General features: G+C 44.4%; 1 protein-coding gene across 3 annotated transcripts in view; it reads left to right on the top strand.

The window, feature by feature from the left end:
* Positions 1-20,686, top strand: part of GUCY1A2 (guanylate cyclase 1 soluble subunit alpha 2) — a 416,341-nt gene that overhangs the window by 380,578 nt on the left and 15,077 nt on the right. For all 3 annotated transcript variants that reach the window (XM_084617119.1, XM_084617117.1, XM_084617118.1), the window contains one exon: positions 13,338-13,492. In XM_084617119.1, coding sequence (XP_084473245.1) covers positions 13,338-13,492 — 155 coding nt within the window. The remainder of the gene's footprint in view (positions 1-13,337; positions 13,493-20,686) is intronic.

The raw sequence follows: 20,686 nt of genomic DNA, 5'->3' as shown, positions 1-20,686 counted from the left end.
CCAATAGAGCAACTGGCTAGTTAAATGGATTAATGTGGTGAGTTTGATCACAGGCAAGTTAATTGTTGTCAGTGTATTATCATAATTTGGGTGTGTTGTGTTGACTTTTGTATTGCACTTATCCCTAGAACAAGATAAAAGAACCCTTGCAGAACCCCTTTTCCTTGCAGAAAAAGACTAGATCTTTTTCATTAGAAAAAGTCAAGAGTTTCTCTCTCCAAATGCCATTCAGAATACAGACAAAATGGATCTTACTGTTTGATTCCATAGACCATCTTGTGAAATTCAGAATGATTTAAATTTTTCTGTAAATGTATTTGTTCCTTGGCAACAATCCCATAGGAGCTGTACTGTCATATGTCCCTTTTCAGAAAGACACTGTGATATTTGTAAATTCATCTAAGAATATGGATAACCCACACACTAAAGCATGTGTCGGGGCACAACTGTCAGTCCTGTCAAGCTATGGCTCTGAAAAGGAACAGAAATATACATTTGATTCAACAGTTTTTGAGGCCCTGATTTTATAGTGCTGTGCTTTGTGGATATTGTCTCGTGTTAATAAATGTTACAAGTAGATGTTTCAGTGTAGGACATTTTATGCACTTAATGTAGAAATTGTAATACTGCACTGAGATTTACATGTAGCTGCCGTGGCTATATGAGAAAAGAATATCTTACATTTTGTTTCTATAGGTGCCTTTTATCATAAGGGATTCCCAAATGCATCACAAATTAATACAGAAACTTCTGTACACAAGAATCCCTTTCCCCTGTACTGAAATTGAACTGCTACTGAGGTGAAATGCATCTACTGTAGGATAAGGAGAAACCCTACTCCTCCCAGGTGTTTTTCCCTAGCCTCCATTTCACCCCCTACATAGCTCTGAAGTCTTCCCATCCAGCAGAAGCCCCTACTCTCATTCCTTCTTAAAACCTACCTCTTCAAGCAGTCCCTCATGGCTTTTTCTCTTCTTTCTCTACTCCTCCCTGAACTGTTCTGCCTAATTTCTTGTCTGTGTTGTCTTAGCCTTTTACTGTAGATGGTAAACCCTTTGGGATAGGCAGCATGCTTTATCTATGTTTGCAAAGCACTGTGTAAATTTGTGGGAGCTACATAAATGGTTTTAATAACAATGATTAATAAATAATTAATTTCCCTCTGAGAAATGTTTACAATTTGAGCCCTGGTTATGGGCTCTGAGCAATAAAGTCTTACAGTACAATGGCTGGAGTTCAGCTGGAAAACACAAGTTACATGTAGATATTTAATCTACAACACTATATTGTCCAAGAAATAAGTTTCCTAGAGATTTTTTTTAAAAGTGCTCAAATGGACAGGTACTGTTAATTATGTCCTCTTATTGGAGAGCATAGCATTTTATAGAAGCATTATTCTTCCATTTGCAATTTCATGTTGGAGTGTTTTCTTCAATATTTATGTGGGGAGATTGAATTTTTCAGCAGGGGTCCAAAAGACACAATCCTCAGGAGCTTTGAATTTTAAGCAATTAACTGGATCATGCCTGGTGTGGAAGTAATGTGATTAGGAAAGAAAGCTATTAAGGAATCAGTTAGTAATGGTGGAATTGAGTTCATGCATGCCTACAGCTGCACTCATTTAGTATACAAATACTGTACATTTAATTAAATATTTATAGCTCTCTTTTAAAATGATGTAAATTGGGGGCACTTGTGAATTTTCAGCAGATCCACTTTCAAGTCGGATTCAACAGATCCCTCTTGGAAGCACAGAGGTATTCTCTGGCATTGGAAGGTGATGAAACTTTACAGCAATGGAATAAAAACGTGGAGTGAATAAAGATGGAGTAATTCTGGAATTGTGCTTTGAAGTCCGTGTAATGTTTTAATCTTCTAGGGTTTAGTAATTCAAGAAACAGTAAATCCAACAGTGGTTTCCATTTGCTGAGTATCTCCCTCTCCATTCTGTCTGCCTCCCTCAGTCCATCCTATCTTTCAACCCATCTCTTTGGTATCACTTTTTGGATATTTCACCATCAAATTACAATTGAACAGGACCAAAGCTGTACTCTTTAGCTTTCTTCCCCAGTCTGCCTTCTCTGTCACAGTTAACACCCCACCCCATCCTTCCTGTCCCTCACACCCATAACCAGAGTATCATCTTTGACTCCTCCATTTGCTTTGTCCCACATATACAGGCCACATCCAAATGTTGCTGCTGCTGCTTCTCTAATGTTTTAGAAATCCAGCCTATTCTTTCTATGCAGATAACCAAAGGTCTGTCCAGGCCATCCTCATCTTCTATATTGATCACGCCAAGCTACTTTGCTTTGGCCTGTTTGACACCCACATCACCTCCTCTCCACTCCATTCCAACCACTGCTGCTAAGGTCACTTTCAGTGCCTGATGTGCAGCTCACATCATTCCCCTCTTTGAATTCCTCCCCATTTTCCAATACATCCAGTTCAAGTTTCTTGTAGTCACCTTCAAGGTCCATCATAGATCTGCCCCTCCTTGTACATCCACTCTTGTCTCACCACATGGCCTCTCTCCGCTTTGCCAAAGGATGCTACCATTGTCCATCCATCCATTTCTCCCTCAGCTGTGAGAGCTTTGAACTTTGACTTCTTTCACAACCATCTTCTCACCTTGACATGTACTCCAGTACTCCAGTCATGTGAGTTATCCCACCAAGTCTCTGTTATTCCGATCACGTCATAGTTCCTTGACATCACCAGGACCTCCAGTTGTCCCTGCTTGTTTCCAAGGCTTTGTGCATTTGTATATAAGCACTTGAGATAACCTGTTGATCGCCCCTCATTGCCAGTATGAGGCAGGAGCCCTCCCCTCACAGACATTCCTGCCTGTGCTTCCTCCCGGTATCCCGCTTTCCCACTTACCTCAGGGCTTTGGTCTCCTTCCCCCGGTGAACCTAGTTTAAAGCCCTCCTCACTAGGTTAGCCAGCCTGCTGGCAAAGGTGCTCTTCCCTCTCTTCGTAAGATGGAGCCCGTCTCTGCCCAGCACTCCTCCTTCATGGAACACCATCCCATGGTCAAAGAAACCAAAGCCTTCTCTCCGACACCACCTGCGTAGCCATTCGTTGACTTCCACGATTCGACGCTCCCTACCTAGGCCTTTTCCTTCCACGGGGAGGATGGACGAGAACACCACTTGCGCCTCCAACTCCTTTATCCTTCTTCCTAGAGCCACATAGTCTGCAGTGATCCGCTCAAGGTCATTCTTGGCAGTATCATTGGTGCCCACGTGGAGAAGCAGGAAGGGGTAGCGATCCGAGGGCTTGATGAGTCTCGGCAGTCTCTCCGTCACATCGCGAATCTTAGCCCCTGGCAAGCAGCAGACTTCTCGGTTTTCCCGGTCAGGGCGGCAGATAGATGACTCAGTCCCCCGGAGGAGAGAGTCCCCGACCACCACCACCCGCCTTCTCCTCTTGGGAGTGGTGGTTGTGGAACCCCCAACCTCAGGACAGCGCATCTCATGCCTTCCAACCAGCGGAGTCTCCTTCTGCTTTCTCGCCCCAGACATATCATCTGGTCCACTCGCAACGATACCTGTGGAGAGAACATGAAAGCGGTTAGTTACCTGTGTCTGCGTTGCTGGAACCCGGACATTCCGCTTACCTCTTCTGGAGGTCACATGTTGCCAAGCTTCTTCACTGGCCTCTTGGCTTCTCTGTGCAACCTGCTCTATATCTGTAGAGCTTTGTGCCCCTAGAAGCCTATCCTGAGTTTCGTCCAGGAAATCCTCAGTTTCCCGTATGCAACGCAGGGTCGTTATCTGTTGCTCCAGACCTTCAATCTTCTCTTCCAATATGGAGACCAGCTTGCACTTTGTACAGACAAAGTCGCTTCTGTCCTGTGGAAGAAAGACAAACATGGCACATCCAGTGCAGGTCACAACAGCTGAACCCCCCCCTTCCATATCACCTTCCTACTACGAGCTTCCTCAGAGCAGTTTGCAAGATGTAAGCCTCACTGGGCTCACTCCAGGCGAACTCCCAGGCAAACTCCTGCTGGTTCTCCGCCGCTCAGCTGGTTCACGAAGCTCTGGCTATTTTTAAACAGCCAGGCTTCCCTGTCGCAAACAAACAGACACCCTACTGCCCGTCCCCTGCAGGCTAGCAGCCAATCAGACACTCACTCAGGCTCTCACACTGCCCCCCCCAGCAAACACACGCTCGGATACTTCCTCAGCAAGCAAACACACACAGACTCGGATACTTACCAGTCCCAGGCAAACTCCTGCTGTGAGCTGCTCTGCTGTCCCCGCTGCTCAGCTGGTTCTCCGCCGCTCAGCTGCTTGCCGTGCTATGGCATCTGCTTGGGCAATCCAGGGAAAAAGGAGCAAAATGATTGTCTGCCGTTGCTTTCACGGAGGAAGGGAGGGTTGACTGACGACATTTACCCATAACCACATGTGACAAATTTTTGGCCCCATCAGGCATTGGGAGCTCAGCCCAGAATTCCAACGGGCAGCAGGGACTGCAGGAACTGTGGCTATCCAAAGTGCACCGCTCGGAATGTCGACGCTTGCCACGGTACTGTGGACGCACACCGCTGAATTAATGTGCTTAGTGTGGACGCATGCACTCAACTTTATACAATCTGTTCCCAAAAATCGACTTCTGTAAAATCGGAGTCCTTTTGTAGTGTAGACGTGGCCTCAGTGTTAGTTAGATTTAGTATTAGTTACATTTAGTTAAGTATTCCCCTGTGATGCCCTCACTGGGGTTTAAAGATTGTTCATTGTTTGGGGAAGTGATCCCCCACAACAATCCCCACAGGCAGTGCTTGGTGTGCTTAGGCATGGTGTGTGATTTCTAGATTGTGCATGAAACAGACTCAGGTGGCTAGGGAATTTCTCCTAAAGCAGCACCTGTTTGAACAGGTGATGTGGCCTGCTTCAATACCAAGGCCCTCATTGGACTGGAGTTTGCCCTGGGGTTCTGAGAGCGCTACTGCTTTGCACTCTGGAGCTGGCACCTCTCCAAAGAGACAGAGGAGCTGTTCCCCATCAAGTGCGCCAAGGATAAGTTTGCATAAGACCACTCCAGGCCTTGTGGGGATGACTGTTCTTCCCCCAGAAAAAACCTGGACCAGCGCGGGGGCCCCTAACCAGTCCCCAGTACCACACAGGGAGGTTAGAGACCCTGTACCTTCAACTCTGGTTTTGGCAGAGTTCTGTTGAGTCTGGTACCGATGAGGGCAGTGCCCGTACCAGATGTTTCTATGCTTGCAGCATACTAGGTGGCTATGGACCTCCTCTGCCTTTCCATCCTGACCTCTCACTTGGTCCAGGACTTTGCCACATCTCTGCTGTTCATAGCCTCGTTGGCTGGGTGGGCTGCTGAACCTTTGGCTCTGTTGGCACTGCATCCTGACGTTCCCCTTCCACAGTCTGTGGAATCAGGGCTTGGTGAAAGAGATATCATCAGCACCAGGAAATTCCTTGGCACAGTTTCATTCTGCACTCTAGATATTATCAGGGTGGCTCTCACCACCCTCCACTTTGGCACTGTCAGCTGCTTCAGTACTGCCACTAACTTCCAACAGAGAGATTGACGCCGCCCCTGGCACTGGGAACAACAGAGGAGTGTTCAGTGCCGACGCTAACATTCCCACCATTGGTGCCAATCCCTCCTTTGTTTTGGGTGACACATGAGTCAGATCAGTTACTTGCCCCCTCAGGACAAATGTGTGAGGTTCCGGTCACTTTGTCAGCTATCCTCCCCATGTTGACTCAGAACAACTGGTTTGCTGCTCTGAACCTTCAGGATGCTTATTTCAATTTGGCGATTCTCCCGAGCCACAGAAGTTTTTTCTGGTTCATCACGGCAAATCGTCATTTTTCATTACACAGTCCTTCCTTTCAGTCAGTCTTCTGCCCCCTGGGTCTTTACCATATGCATGGTCATGGTAACAGCATACCTCAAAGAGAATGGAATCCATGTCTCCCATATCTGGACAACTGGCTACTAAGGGGCAGGTCCAGAGAAGAAGTCTTTTCTCACGTATGTGTTACACTGGACTTACTTGACTATCTGAGTCTCATCCTAAATACCAGAAAGTCAAGTTCACTGGGACCCTAATAGTCTGAGTTTGACAGCATTTTTACTGACTGACCATTTCCAGACAATTTGTCTCCTTTTTTCATGGTCCACAATCTCAGCCTTCCACAACAGTTTGCATGTGTCTGAGGCCCTTGGGACACGTCTGCATGTATGCAGGTGATTCTATTTGCAAGGTTGCACCTTCACCCTCTTCAAATATGTCTCAGGATAGTTTACCATCTGACCCTTCATCCCTTAGACAGGTTGGTCTGCCCCCCTCCATTGATCCTGGTCTCCTTGCACTGGTGGATGGATCAGGGGAATGTATGTCTATGATTCCCTTTGCCTGGCTCTTACCAACCACAACTGTTGTCACCGATGCCTCCCTGATGGGTTGGGGAGCACATCGGGTCGCTGAAGGTTCAGGGTCTGTGGTTGGAGCAGGAAGCTTCACTGCATATCAGTGTCCTAGAGCTGCAAGCCACCTACAATGCCTGTCTCATTTTCCTAGACCGCATCAAGGATTTCAGTGGTTCTCATACTTACCAACAATATCATCGTGATTTATTATGTAAAAATGCAAGTTGTGGAGCACACTCCATGGTGCTCTCCAATGCATTCTTGGCAGAACATATCACTCTGATAGCTGATCACTTCCCCAGGGTCCAGAATCATCTCAACAGGAATTCTTTCCTTGAGTCATGAGTGGTCCCTGAAGTTCAATGTTATGCAAGTCATCTTCATGGCTTGAGGCATGCCAATGACCAATCTGTTCACTATGAGGGACACCAGGGAATGTTGTCTATTCTGCTTTTGAGGGGGCCTTATTCTGGGCTCCCTGATCAACGCCTTCCATGTCAGCTGGCAGTTGACTCTCCTATGTGCTTTTCTTCTGATCCCAATCATTCCCAATCCTCAATCTGAAAGTGGATTGGGCCAAGGTCATTCTCATTGCCTCACCATGGGCAAGGCAATGTTGGTTTTCCAACCTTCTTACACTCTCGAGTCAGCCTCCCATACCTCTTCCTCTACATCCCAACCCTTTCTCACAGAATCACAGTTGCACCTTGCATCCTGTGTTCAGCTCCCTGCATCTCACGGCATGGCTGCACCATAGTTGAATGAGGAGGAAGAGTGATGTTCAGTGGCTGTTTGACAGGTCCTAGTCAGTAGTAGAAAACGCTTTACCAGAATGGCCTTTTTGGCAAAATGGAAACATTTTTTTAATGTGGTCATTGACCCGTGGAGTTCAGCCAATGCTGGCCAGTATCCAAGATATCTTTGAGTACGTGCTGCATCTTCAGTCTTGCAATTAGCTCCTTGAGGGTTCATCTAGTGGTGATGTCAGGCTTTCATCCACTCATTCGTGGAAGATCGATGTTTTTCAATGCCATGTTGGTGAGATTCTTAAAAGGAATCCTTCGTCTCCATCCATTGATGTTGGAATCAGTTACTTTGTGGGACCTTAACACCATCTTATTGGCTCTGATGGGCAGTATATTTACCCATGTTTTTTCCTAAGCTACATTCATCTCCAGAGGATCCCCATCTTCACACACTGGACATCAGACAATGTCTGGCCTTTTAGCTGAACAGGACTAAACTCTTTCGGGCTTCACTGCATCCTGTTGTGTCATATGCAAACTGTATGAAGGGACAGGTAGTCTCCTGACAAACAGTGTCTAAGTGTTTAACTTCCTACATCAAGACTGCATACGAAACAGCTTCAGCTATGCCCCCTCTATGGGTGCAAGCTCATTCTGTAAGTGCAATTCAGGCAACTCAGTAGCGTTCCTCAGTGACATCTCAATATTGGAAGTTTGCCGGGCTGCCACATGGTTGTCAATACATGGTTTTATGAACCTTTATCCCATTACTGAGGCATCCAGAGCAGATGCAAATTTTGGGAGGGCTGTCCTGCAGACCTTGTTTAAATAGACTCCAAGCCGCACCTCCTGTGAGTACTGCTTGTGAGTCACTTAAGAGGAATACACAGCTGCATCTACTTGAAGAAGAAATGGTTACTTACTGGAACTGTGGTTCTTCGAGATGTGATCCAGATGTCTATTTCATGACACACCCTCCAGCCCCTCTGCATTGGAGTCTAATCTTTAGGTGTTTTGGTGTGAAGGAACTGAGGGAGGTCAGAACATTGCCACTTCATATAGCCAGGGGAGGAGCTCTGGCCATGAGGCGTGAGCACCGCCCCTCTACGGGTACTGCTAGGCAAAATTCTCCAGCTCCGGTGCACTGGCCAGGCATGCACCTAAGTGGAATACATGTCTGCATCTCATCTCGAAAAATCACTGTTAAGATACATAACCATTTCTTCTATTAGTTTCAACCTAGCTTTAGCATGTAATTGAATGTACTGAGGGGACAGACCACAATAAGTAGTTTTGTTTGTGAACCTTTAATAAATGCACAAAGTAACAGTGGAACAAGTAGGTAGCACTAGGAGTACAATTCCATTCTGTTAAAACTGGGCACAAAGCAACTAATCCTTCACCCCACCCTTTGTGTCCCACAGTAACAAGACATTGTAAAAGTGTCTTATTACTTATTGAGAGCTGACAGCATCCTTGATGCTATACAAAGGTGGAGATATCACTGCCTCTAATGAGCTTACTTAGGGCAGGTCTGGTGACTTTCACTGATGTGAATAGTCGTGACTTCAGCAACAATTGCATGCGCTATTTGTATGTATAAGGACTATTTGTGTGGGTATTGGCTGTAGGAACTGCCTCTTGATCAGAAACAGACAACATAGTCAAAACATATGCTGTAACAAAAATGGTAAAGCTACATAACCAATAATATTTTTGAAATAAAATATGAGATGAGAACTCACAGATGGTTCTCAAGCAAGTTTGTAGGCACGCTCCAACCCCGTAGCTTAAAGGTACTTGAGTGAATTCAATAGTTGCCTTGAAAACTGTACCAAAAGAGTTGAAAGCTTAATTGAAGGCAAATGCTATTTACTTACAGAATGTTTTTGTCCTAGCCTGTAATTGATAGCGTTATTGTGAACATTGCAGTGCTCGTGGGGATGGTTTAGTATTGTTCAGTGAATCTAGAATCAGTGCCATGTGTGTTTGTTAGGCATGGGCTTCGTACACAATGGGTATAATATTATATTTGTTCAGGAAGTCGTTTTGTGGTCTGTAGCCAAGGAACCAAACCAAGAGCATGTGTGTTTGCATGAGGGAAAAAAATGTACACATGCGGAGAACTGTAGGCTGTGGAATAATGTAGGATGCTCTTCACATATAATTTCTCCGAGCTTCACAAATGTGAACAGGTAAACAGGGTAATGAAATGTTAGTATGTGTTGTAACACTAAGAAATGTCAACAATTATTCATTGTGTGTATAGGCTAGTGATGTTGTCATTCCAGTTTATATTTGTGCTCTGCATTTGATATTTTCCTTGATATAAAAACCTAGTGATTGAAGGGATGGGGGGATAATAACTGTAAACTAGATTAATCAAGGTATTTAATAATAGGATATGGAGACTTCTACAGCAAGGTCACCAGTTTGAGTCCAGAGCAGATCCACTGTGGTGGCTATTTTGACAGCTGTTATTTATTACCTGTCTATTATTTTGAGTACTGGGGCTATTTAGATTTTGTTGTGCAAGAGTAACCTCTCCAGATGTAAATACAGCTATCTGCTTTTTATTTTTTTTTTATAGAGCGAGTTTAAAAAAAAAAAAAGAGGGAGAGAGATTTCCCTATTTGTGAAGCTGATTTTCTTGGCCAGTACAGTTAGTTGTCAAAATACGTTCAAAATGAATCTCTTCTGTTTGATTATTCACTTTGAAAGGGGCTTGGATGGTGCCGCCACACATTCTATCCCAATGTAATCTCTACATCCCAGACAGTTACAGGGGAATGGCTGTTAGAACAGATATGGTTTCTTTAGTTTGTCAGGGATTTGTGCCTCCTGAACATCCTTGTGGTAAGATGATTTTAAAAGTACCACTGTCTCAATCTTCAGCATCTTCACGTTTGCCATTTCTCAGTTTGACAAAGTAATAAAAGCTGCCTTGAGGTGGAAGAAAACTGAATTGAAGAATAGAAATGCCACATTCATTCATTCCACATCACTCCTCTTCTCACTAATTTAAAGAAGTTATTTTAAGGTATGTGCTAACTCTGGTGGCAAAAAGTATCCTTCAAGGTGTTCCTGGCCATCTCGTCCATTTATGGGGCAGAAAAGGGTCATTTTAATTGTTGGATGCCGAGTAATTTGATTTTTAAAAATGACTAAAAATATCTAGTCTAGAGAAACAAGAAAAGCCAGCTCTGACTAGTTGTTTTCTCTTACTGCAACTCAGGTGTGTGACTCCCATTATTTTAGTCACAGGGATTCTTTTACATACCTTAGCACACACCATGATCAAGTCCAAGCAAAATAATCATAATTATTAACCATGGCTATCTAATTATGAAGTAAAAAAGTAAAGGAAAAGAAAGCATTAAATAAAACACAGATGACCGAACATAGAAGATAAACTGGTTACTTCCATTACAATCCCTTCTGTGTGTGTCTTGATGAAGTACTTCTAGCAGAGATTACACCTCTGAGAGTGAAACTGCTTTGGTGGGCCAATTTGTTTGGTAAGTTGAGACCAAGGTCTTATTTTCCAAAATTATCATGAAGCCAAACTTATTATATCCTTAGATAACTGAAAAGGGTTATAGAGGAGCAAAATAATTTTGTTTAAGGAAAAGTGAATCTTATTGGTTATTAAGAATAACCACAGAGTTCATAATTGGGCAAGGTACACAATCTCAACTAAATCATATGAAAGTGAAAGAAATATTTAAATAAATTACTTAGAAGAAGCTATTTAAGGAGCTGTTTTGAGATATGCCATTTATGAATATTGAGTATCTTAAATCCAATTAAATCCCACAATTTCTGTTTAGAATGTTTAGCCCCTGTTTTCACTCCAGGAATATGTGATCTAACCACTTGGTGTCTAACTGAAGAACTGTTAGCATTTTAAATTACAACAGCAATTTCATATCTTAATAAAATCATTACAAGAGTTTAAATCTAATCACTTGGCAGTGTCTTGGTTAACCAATCCATATTGAAGTCTTGGGGAGCTTTTTCCCTGGGTTGGTTTCCTCTTGAGTCTTTGTTTTTCTTATCTATCTGTGTCAGCTTCTTGCAGAGATGGACAGGATGAGCCGTGGTGCACTTGTGTCTAAGCAAGGTAGCAGAGGGGATGTGGTGGAGAATTCTCACTTCAGGGTTTTATACTCTTCTCCTTCCCATTTCCATGAAATTAGGAAAACACATCTCTTTCAGGCTTGTTTAGATTCAAAGTTGGTCGCTGTCACCCTTTCACTGGCTTCATGCGGTTGAGGCTTAGGTGACACCCTCAGCTCCTGCATATGTCGTTTGCCTAATGAATATACAAAATTTCTTTAACTGCTTTTGTTGTTCTTGTGGTGGGAAAGCATCAGGCACATTTTAAAGTTGGTTTTAATCCTTTTTTTTTTTTTTAGTTCAGTCAGTTTTCTGATATATCCCTTTAGTTCCATCAGGATTTAAAAGGAGTAAAAATTGTGTTTCAAATGAGTCCAAACATTTCTGTTCTCTTTATAAAAGTCAGCTCTCAAAATGGCCTTTTTAAATTAAATTCTTAGAGTCTTTAGGCTGCAATGACCATCAAAGAAGGTATTGTCTTTTCTTTTTACCAGTCTTTGAAGAGGTGGTTCTTGTCTTCACAAAGTTTGATGAGGGATTGCTGAAGCATTGCCAGATAACTAATTTCCCAATTAATATAAACATTTCTTTACTCATATGACTTCTTATGTTAGTAACAGTTATAGCATCAAATTGCCTTGCAGTATTTGTAAATAAAGCATTTTACCATTTACATAACAGTGATATTAGGAGCTGTGTCAGGAGCTTTGCATTTAGTTAATTTTATTTGCAGATCTGCATTTCACAAAGATTTTTGCCATTTCAGTATTTAAGAACTAAATGAAAGCTGTAAAATATTTCCAACCACATATGTTTTTCCTTAAGTTTTAAAAGACACAAGCAGGGATTTTCCATTGAAAAGAAAAGGGTGGCAATTGAGGTATAGGTTCATTTTATGACTTAAATGTATTGCTCTGATAACAAATTCCTACACTCCTTCTTGCGATCAGGTCTCTTCCTAAAACATGAATGTTTCACGTGGTTACAGTCTTGTTATAGCAAGTAAACTTCTATTGAATCTTTTGTTCAAAGCACAAATTTCAATAATAAGTTCATCTTTAAAACATGGCACAACAGAAAGTAGTACAAAGTTAAAGCAAGGTATACTTTAAAATGCAGATTTTCTGAATTTGTACAACACTTACGGGCAATAAAAATCCTTATGGCTAAGAAGGAGTTAGTGCTTGTCCTTGGGGACAGAAAGCAGAAACCTCCTGGAATGTCTTTGATTGGCTTTATGCTTGGTAACATAGCTAGCTAAATATAGTATGTATTGTTATATTTTCAAGCATCCTGCTTATTACATACTTGTAGCTATATCTTAATAGTCAATAAAGGCAGAAACAAGTTTGTAACTACCTTAAAAAGTATTATACTGTAAATATAATTTTTGTATCAATATTGAGATCTTTCCCCTACAGTGTCCTGTAAGTGGTTATTTTTTACATATCAGTAATCCCCTGCTTATGTAAGTTATACTTAGGCATGGCAGAATTTGAGATATAATTTTGATGGATAATATCAACGTTTATTTTAAAGCATTTTTTCAATTTTTGTCTATTTTAAATTTTCACAGTCATGGGAAATTATGGGCGAGTTGGACAATGGGAGTGTCAAAGAATAATTAATTACAGTAGACACTGAGATTCAAAAATTTTATGCTTTAGAACTGTTAAATACATAAACTGTAAACATCATATGTCAAAATACACAAAGTAAGTATCCTTAAATCAAATCTTAATAGGTTCTCAAGCAGCATTTTTCTTACTTCACCTGTGTGCGCGTGCACACAGCAAAATTGACATTTACCAATTAAAAAGTCTTATCTTTCTAGACATAGTTATATTGCAAAGGTGCATTCATCCCCTTTACTTTTTAATTCTGTCTGTATTGTACGGGGAGAGCTTGCTGTTTCCTCCGCAGTTTATTATCGCTTCAAATTGGTTCTTGGGCGTGGCCTGGGCAAACACTGTAAAAGCACTCTGACTACATTAGCAATGGTTAGAGCTACAGAAGTTACAAACACATGTTGTTGAGTTATTTTTTTGTTTTTTTCCCCAGATGAGGATAGGAATTCATTCAGGATCAGTTCTGGCTGGAGTTGTTGGTGTGAGAATGCCACGTTATTGTCTCTTTGGAAACAACGTCACTCTGGCAAGCAAGTTTGAGTCAGGAAGTCATCCGCGTCGCATCAATGTCAGTCCAACCACATACCAGTAAGTGCTGCTAGCCTTTCTGGATTGCTTTGATTTCAGCCCTGGCTTTTGAGTGAAATCTTGTGATGCATCCTGCAGTCTCCACCCCCTCCAGGGCAGCTGCAAAACTCCCACCAAAGAAAATGAGTGAAACACTCGGAGAGGCTGGGAAGGAGCATTCCACAGGCCCTTTTCACTGCTCCAGGATTTACAGCTGCAAAGCTAAGAGTGAGCTGTTGGCAGGCCAAAGGAATGGTAGGGAAATGGCCAGTAAATCCATATATCAGCTAGTCCAAAATAGCACCTAAGTGGGCAATGTCTATCCTACCTCCCCCATACCATGTACTCCATGGATATTGTTACAGTTTTCGGCTGAGGGTTCTGTTCCTCATCCATATGTGGACTTGATGTAGGAAGGTGCAATTCCAATGGCTTATGAGAGTGTGTTTAATTTTACTGATGAGGCTAAGATTTCAAAGAGTTCTATGTATAGTTGGAGGAAAATGTATTATTTAGCACTGTCAAGAGGCACTCAATAAAAACATTTTCATAATGCAAAAAAAAGATAGAAAATGGCAAAACATTCTCATTGCTAACCCTTTGGAGAAATTATGCAAATTCAGAGTACTTTTGATTAAATAAGGTTATGAGAAACAGCTGGCCTAAAAGAAAGTTCCTCTAATTGTTCAAATTTACAGATTGACTATAAGAATTTCTGCAACTTTATTAGTTCTTACGTGCTCATTTCTTTGTCAAGAGATCTATATCTCTTTTGTTCTTCTACATTATTTGTTATGTGAAGTCATTTTCTGAAGCACAGCTTTGCCCAGGCTTCAGCATCTAGGTGAATGCTGTAATACTATGAACCACCAATCAAGCCATGCTGGGGGGTTTTTTCAGTCGTGCATTTCCATATTTATTTTTCCTGTACCTACCTATATAAATTAAAGTTTTAAATGGAATTTCTTCATCCAAGACTTGAAGCTTCTGATATGCTAAAATATAAAGCAGTGGGACACTAAAGTTAAAAAATAATTAAAACTGGTGAATGAAATGACATTCATCTGGAGAACCCATTCATGACAGGTAAAATTTACACAACAGAAGATGTGCAGTTACTTAAGTAAGTGGCAGACATACTGAGAAGATTTTTGATCATGAAGTACCCAGCAGTGGCTTCAGACAGTTGCATGGTAATAGAGAAGAAAAACCGGGACCCAAACTAATCTTAAGTATGGGAAAACTCTGCACATTATTTTAAATTAAAATTAGAAAATCTCTCTTCTCTTTAAACATATCAGAACTTAGCGTCTTGACCTCAGTGTAATCAAAACATAAAAAGTCTTTTCAGGGTTTTTTCCTGATAAAGTAACTCCCATAGAAGTCAGTGGGTGAAAGTCGCCCCTGTTTAGAAGTAGCACAAGGTCTTTGCAGCACTTAAATCTGCCTTCAGCCATATTTTGAAGACATTTTGCCCTCTATTGCTGAAAACTGTCTCCATCCCCATCTGTTTCTATTGCTGGTTCTGGAAGTCCTGTCAGTGTTAGAGAGATATTTGAAGAAGTGAGAGACTTTGATGTGAGTTGCACAGATCTAAACCTGGAGTGCAGGAATTCTGCTGACATCAGTGACATTGTGCCAGTTGACATGGGTATTATTGAGAGAAGAATTTGGCCCTTAGAGGAAATCCAGCCAGGAAAGGTAGATATATGTTTTTTGTTAGTCTGATGAAAGGTTAGTGCAGAAGTAACCTACTTACTTAGACCATTCATAGAATGTTAGAACTCTTACCTTTTAAAGGTAAGGACCTTTAAGGTCCAGTGCTGTTCCTAGTGGTTTCAGTAGCCATTCTGTTATTACTTTGGCTGCAAGAGTGAAACATTAGCTCACTATGGGACTGGAGAACGGATCTTGGGATGTTGTGTCTGCTTTGCACCATGCTACCTTTAAAGCCAATTTAACTAGCCCTGGGAGGATTGCCCCTGTGCATGATCTCCTGGTAGTATAGGCTGGTGCAAAGGCTCTTACATCATCTTCGACTGTGCCGTAACTGAGGGGTGTGCCTACAGTAACCGGGATGTGAGCGTGTCTTCATACAACCCTGCCAGTCCCCTGCTGCCAATTTGATGCTTGAGCTAACTGGCTGCATGACACAGAATAGCTTTTACCTACTGTAAGGTATGTTGTGGGCGCAACCCTGATAACAGCCACTCAGGATTGGAGGAGCACAAAAGTGAGTGTTGCACCACCTGTGAACCCCCTGGCTTGTATAACTAGCACTTTGGGCAAAGAGCTCTAAAATGTGTCCCCGTTCTGTGCAGTCCCAGGAAATATAATTCAAGTATTTTTATTAATCCATATTTATTTGCTCAATCCTGTTCTCACTTCAGTCAACTGGAGTGAGACTTTAACTAACAGAATGGCCCAACTTAGCAATTTCTCCTGCTCCTCCCACCCCACTCTCTCTCCCTCCCAAAATTAACCTAACAAGGAAACTTTAGCCTTACATTTTCAAGGTATTGACAGGAAAGAAGGTCTCCTTCCATTCATGTGTCGGAGACTGAGTTTCAAATTATTGTAATTCCTGTCTTAAACTAACAAGATGTATAGCTTCCGACTCACTTTGTAACCGACTCATTCCAGGGGATAAAAGAAACACGTTACAAACACATGCCTGCCTAAACACATACCGCTGAACTATGAAACTAAAATAATTGTTTATATTAGGGTTCATTTCCACAATTTTTTGAAATAGCATGAATAATAATGATTTTGCTGAACAAAATTAATTCCTTTTCCTTACAGCACCCATGGTGAGAAGAAAACAGGAAGTTCACTTAATTGCCTTGACATTTGAAAATCATTTTTAATACCCAAACCTTTTCCCCTTTGCTAGTTTGTGGAGGATGTTAGGGTTTTATTTTTAGATTGGCCCTAGGAAACCATCCCATTCCAAATATCTGAGTGGCTCACAGAGGATTTGAAGGGTCTTGGGGACCAGATTGCCTTTTTCTTTTTCCACAATGGGGAGGCAACCCCTGTATCCTGACAAGAACATGAAGGGCACTCCACAAGGGGAAGTTTTTCTTCCTCCACAGCCTTCTCCAGTGGACTCTTCCTTGAGAGGGTTAAATTGGCTTGTTGTTGATTTGCCTTGATATCCATGAAGATAATGCCAGGAATTAACCCACAGAGTTCTACAGGACTCACCCTTACTTCACTGAGCATATAAGCTGGCTTGTGTGTTCCTCATGTTGGAAAAGTATAGCCTACCCATTGAACTTATGCTTGTCTTATATTTCAAAGGTACATGTTCTGTCTATTTCTATAAAATATTTTATGTATATTTTTTAATTTATTATAATATACAATATTGTATTAACATTTATGGCAACAGAGCAATGTCAACACCATGAGTATTAAATATTTAGCATACGTATTCCACAAAATGCATAAAATTAAAATTAAAAGAAATACATTATCTACTAATTTTTAACCTAGTTAAACATTGGACATGCTACTAGGAACCATATTTTGTTGTATATTCAATCACTTTAACACCGTTTTGCCTGCTGTTGACACAGTACAAATAATGAAGGGTAATTAAAATAAGAACATAAGAATGGCCATACTGCTCAGACCAATGGTCCATCTAGCCCAGTATCCTTTCTTCTGACAGTGGCCAATGCCAGGTGCTTCAGAGGGAGTGAACAGAACAGGGCAATTATAAAGGGATCCAGTCCAAGCATTTGGCAGTCAGAGGTTTAGGGACGCCCGAAGCCCTTCAAGCAGCTCAGGAGATCCTGGCACTCCCGGTGCCGCCCACACCGGCTCCAGCAGTACCCCAGTCTCAGGAAAAACCCCTACTGGGACCTATGCATGTATCCCCACCTCAGCAGCACCATTCCCCATCGAGAGGGACGTCTCACCATAGCTCGCCCCCCCAAAGCCATCACGTCTCAGTACTAGAGGGGCAGGCTCAGCGGAGCCCTCTTTGATCTCCGCAAAGGGGCACTGATCAAGGGACTCGAGGCGTACCTCTCTGGCATAGGTGAAAGTAAGCCGGTACGCCCTGGTATGGCATACTGGCAAGAGCCGGTGCACCGTACTGGGGCAGCCCAGCTTCCCCAGGGGGCAATTTAAAGGGCCTGGGGCTCCCAGCAGTGGCTGGAGCCCCATGCTCTTTAAATTGCTTCCAGAGCCCCGCTGCTGGAGCTCTGGGGTAGTGGCTGAAGGACTCCAGGGGCTATTTAAAGGGCTGGGGCGGTAGAAGCAGGGGAGCTTTGGGCCCTTTAAATAGCCCCCAGAGCCCTAGGGTAGGGGCAGGGCTCCAGCTGCCTCTGCTGCCCTGGTCCTTTAAATAGCCGCTGGAGCCCCACCGCTTCCCCAGGGCTCTGGCAGCTATTTAAAGGACCGGGGCGGTAGAAGCAGGGGAGCCGCGGGCCATTTAAATAGCGCCCGGAGCCCTGGGGTAGCGGGGGCTCCAGCTGCTTCTGCAGCCCTGGTCCTTTAAATAGCCGCTGGAGCCCCGCCGCTTCTCCAGGGCTCCGGGGGCTATTTAAAGGGCCCGCGGCTCCCCTGCCTCTACCTGGGGAAGCGACGGGGCTCCAGCAGCTATTTAAAGGACAGGGGCGGCAGAGGCAGCTGGAACCCCGCTGCTACCCCAGGGCTCCGGCGGCTATTTAAAGGGCCAGGGCAGTAGAAGAGGAGAGCCCCGGGCCCTTTAAATAGCCCCTGGAGCCCCGGGTTGGTGCTGCTGCTACCCAGGTGGTGGTGGAGGGGGGGGCACTTACCTTACAGGGTGGGCTTGGGCTGGCTCTGACCCCCTCAACTCTGCCCCTTCCACCCTAGGCCCCACCCCTTCCGGGGGCCAGAGCTGGCCCCAGCATACCAGTAAGTCACTTGACTGACTTACACCCCTGCTCTCTGGTAGATTGGCACAGACCCTCTGAGGCATGCGCCACCCAGCAAGAACTCCCGGTCTGGCCCCAGCCATCTTAAAGGGCCCAGTACTGATCACGGGACCGATTGAGGATCAGAGATCACTGGGCTGTCATCACCCGTTTCCTAACAGTACTCGGGAAGATACTCCTGACAGTTGGCCCATATTAGCTCCCGGTCCCATTTGACGTCCCGGTACTGGTCGAGTAGTGTGAGGCGTGAATTGCCAGGTCTCTGGCACAGATCTGCTGAATGTGGTCAGTCCCTGAGATCCTGACCAAGATGCCCGTCTCTCTCGGACAGGTCAGCTTTGGGATGCAGTGACTGGCACTGGTTGGACAAGAGCCACCACTCTGTCTGGTCCTGGTTGCCTGGTACCAACTGCTCCGTTTATACCTCCAGCACAGAGCGAGGTTCCCTAACCACAGGACAAGCCCCGGTACCTCTGGTGCTGCCTGTAGCATCAGCACCGAAACCTGGCCCATGGCCATAGGCACAGTGGCTGCTGCCATGGTACCCGTGGAACCTTGGGGGTTCACCCAATCCTCCCAGGCTGCCCAGACAGCATCGGGAGCCTCGGAGAGGCCAGCAGCCTCGGTATCCCATCCCCCTCTGGTGCTCGAGACTTCAGGGTGTAAGACCCCACAGATTCAGGAGGACCCAGGGGAGCAAGCTGCTGGATAAATGGAAGTAGAGGTCCTCACGGCACTGTCATTGTCCTAGTCATCACCAGATGAGGCTATCATGGGGCCCCCACACCCAGTTTCTCAAGACGATCCCAAAGCACACCAGGAACTTTTGAAGAGGGTCACGTCCAAACCGGGGCTTAAGGCAGAGGAACTGGAAGAGCCCTCGGACTCCCTATTTGACATCCTCTGCTCTTCGGCTCCTGCCAGTGTAACCCTACCCCTTAATGAAGGGGTTTCCAAAGTCACTAATGCCCTGTGGCAGACCCCCTCTTCCATGGACCCTGTCTCTAAGAGGGGCAAACACAAGTATTTTGTGTCAACCAAAGGTTTACTTATATTACTGATACTCCCACCCTGCCCCCAATTCCCTTGTGGTAGAGACAGTTAACCACAAAGAGAGGCAAGGACAACCCGGGGCCACCCCCAAAAACAGAGACTCAAGGAGGCTGGAACTCTTTGGATGTAAGGTTTATTCATCTTCCAGCCTTCAGCTGAGAGTGGCCAACCACCAAGCCCTCCTTGGTCGATATGACTTCAATATGTGGTAAGCCATGGCCAAGTTTGAAGGGTCGCTTCCCGAAGCTTCCAAGGAGTTTCGAGTGATCCTCAATGAGGGCATGACCACAGCCAGGGTGGCACTCCAGGAGGCGTCAGACACCGCTGATGCTTCTACCCGCACTGTGGCTTCCGCTATTTCCATGTGGCGACCCTCCTGGCTGCTCCTCTCTGGGTTGTCCTCTGAGGCTCAGCAGTCAATGCAGGACTTGCCCTTTGACGGCCAAGCCCTATTTATGGAGTAAACAGACAGCAAGTTGCATAGCCTCAAGGACTCCCGCACCACCCTGGGTTTCTACGTCCCAGCCCCGGTGCGTAAGCGGTTCAAACCACAGCAGCCTCAGGGCCAGGGAAGCCAGCCTCAGCAGGACCAGCCCCACAAATGAGCCAAGAGCTACAAGCACCGTCCGAGCCACCTGCCTCCACTTTCTGCCCAGACGGTCTCAACCCGTGCCAAGCAAGGGGCCAAGTGGTCATTTTGAAGGTGTGCCGGAGGGCAACCTACCAGTCTGTTCCCCGGATCCATCTGTACTAGTGTTCTCCAACTGCCTTTCCCTTTTCCTCCCTGCTTGGATTGTTATAACCTCAGACCGATGGGTCCTCAGCCCAGTGGAGCAGGGTTATACCTTCCAGTTCCTTTCTACCCCCGCTTCCCTCCCTCCACTTTTCGCATCCCTCTTCAGGGACCCCTCTCATGAGAGTCTCCTCACACAAAAGGAAAAGGGGTTGCTACAGCTAGGGGCAGTGGAGGAAGTTCCTCTCGAATACTGGAACAAGGGGTTGTATTCCCAGTACTTTTTTATCCTAAGGGCTAAGAGCAGTCTACAGCCTATCCTGGACCTGCAAGACCTCAACAAGTACCTAAAGAAGTTAAAGTTCCTCATGGTTTCCCTGGCTTCTATTATCCCTTCCCTGGATCCGGGCGACTGGTATGCCGCCCTTGACTTGAAGGATGCATACTTCCACATAGCGATCTTTCAAGGACACAGACGCTTCTACTACCAGTTTGTGGTCCACCCGTTGGACCTGG

Source organism: Lepidochelys olivacea (assembly GCF_965140295.1).
Source record: "Lepidochelys olivacea isolate rLepOli2 genome assembly, chromosome: 1".
Lineage (NCBI taxonomy): Eukaryota > Metazoa > Chordata > Testudines > Cheloniidae > Lepidochelys > Lepidochelys olivacea.
Note: the sequence above shows the minus strand (reverse complement) of the source record. Positions and strands in the feature narration are given on the sequence as shown.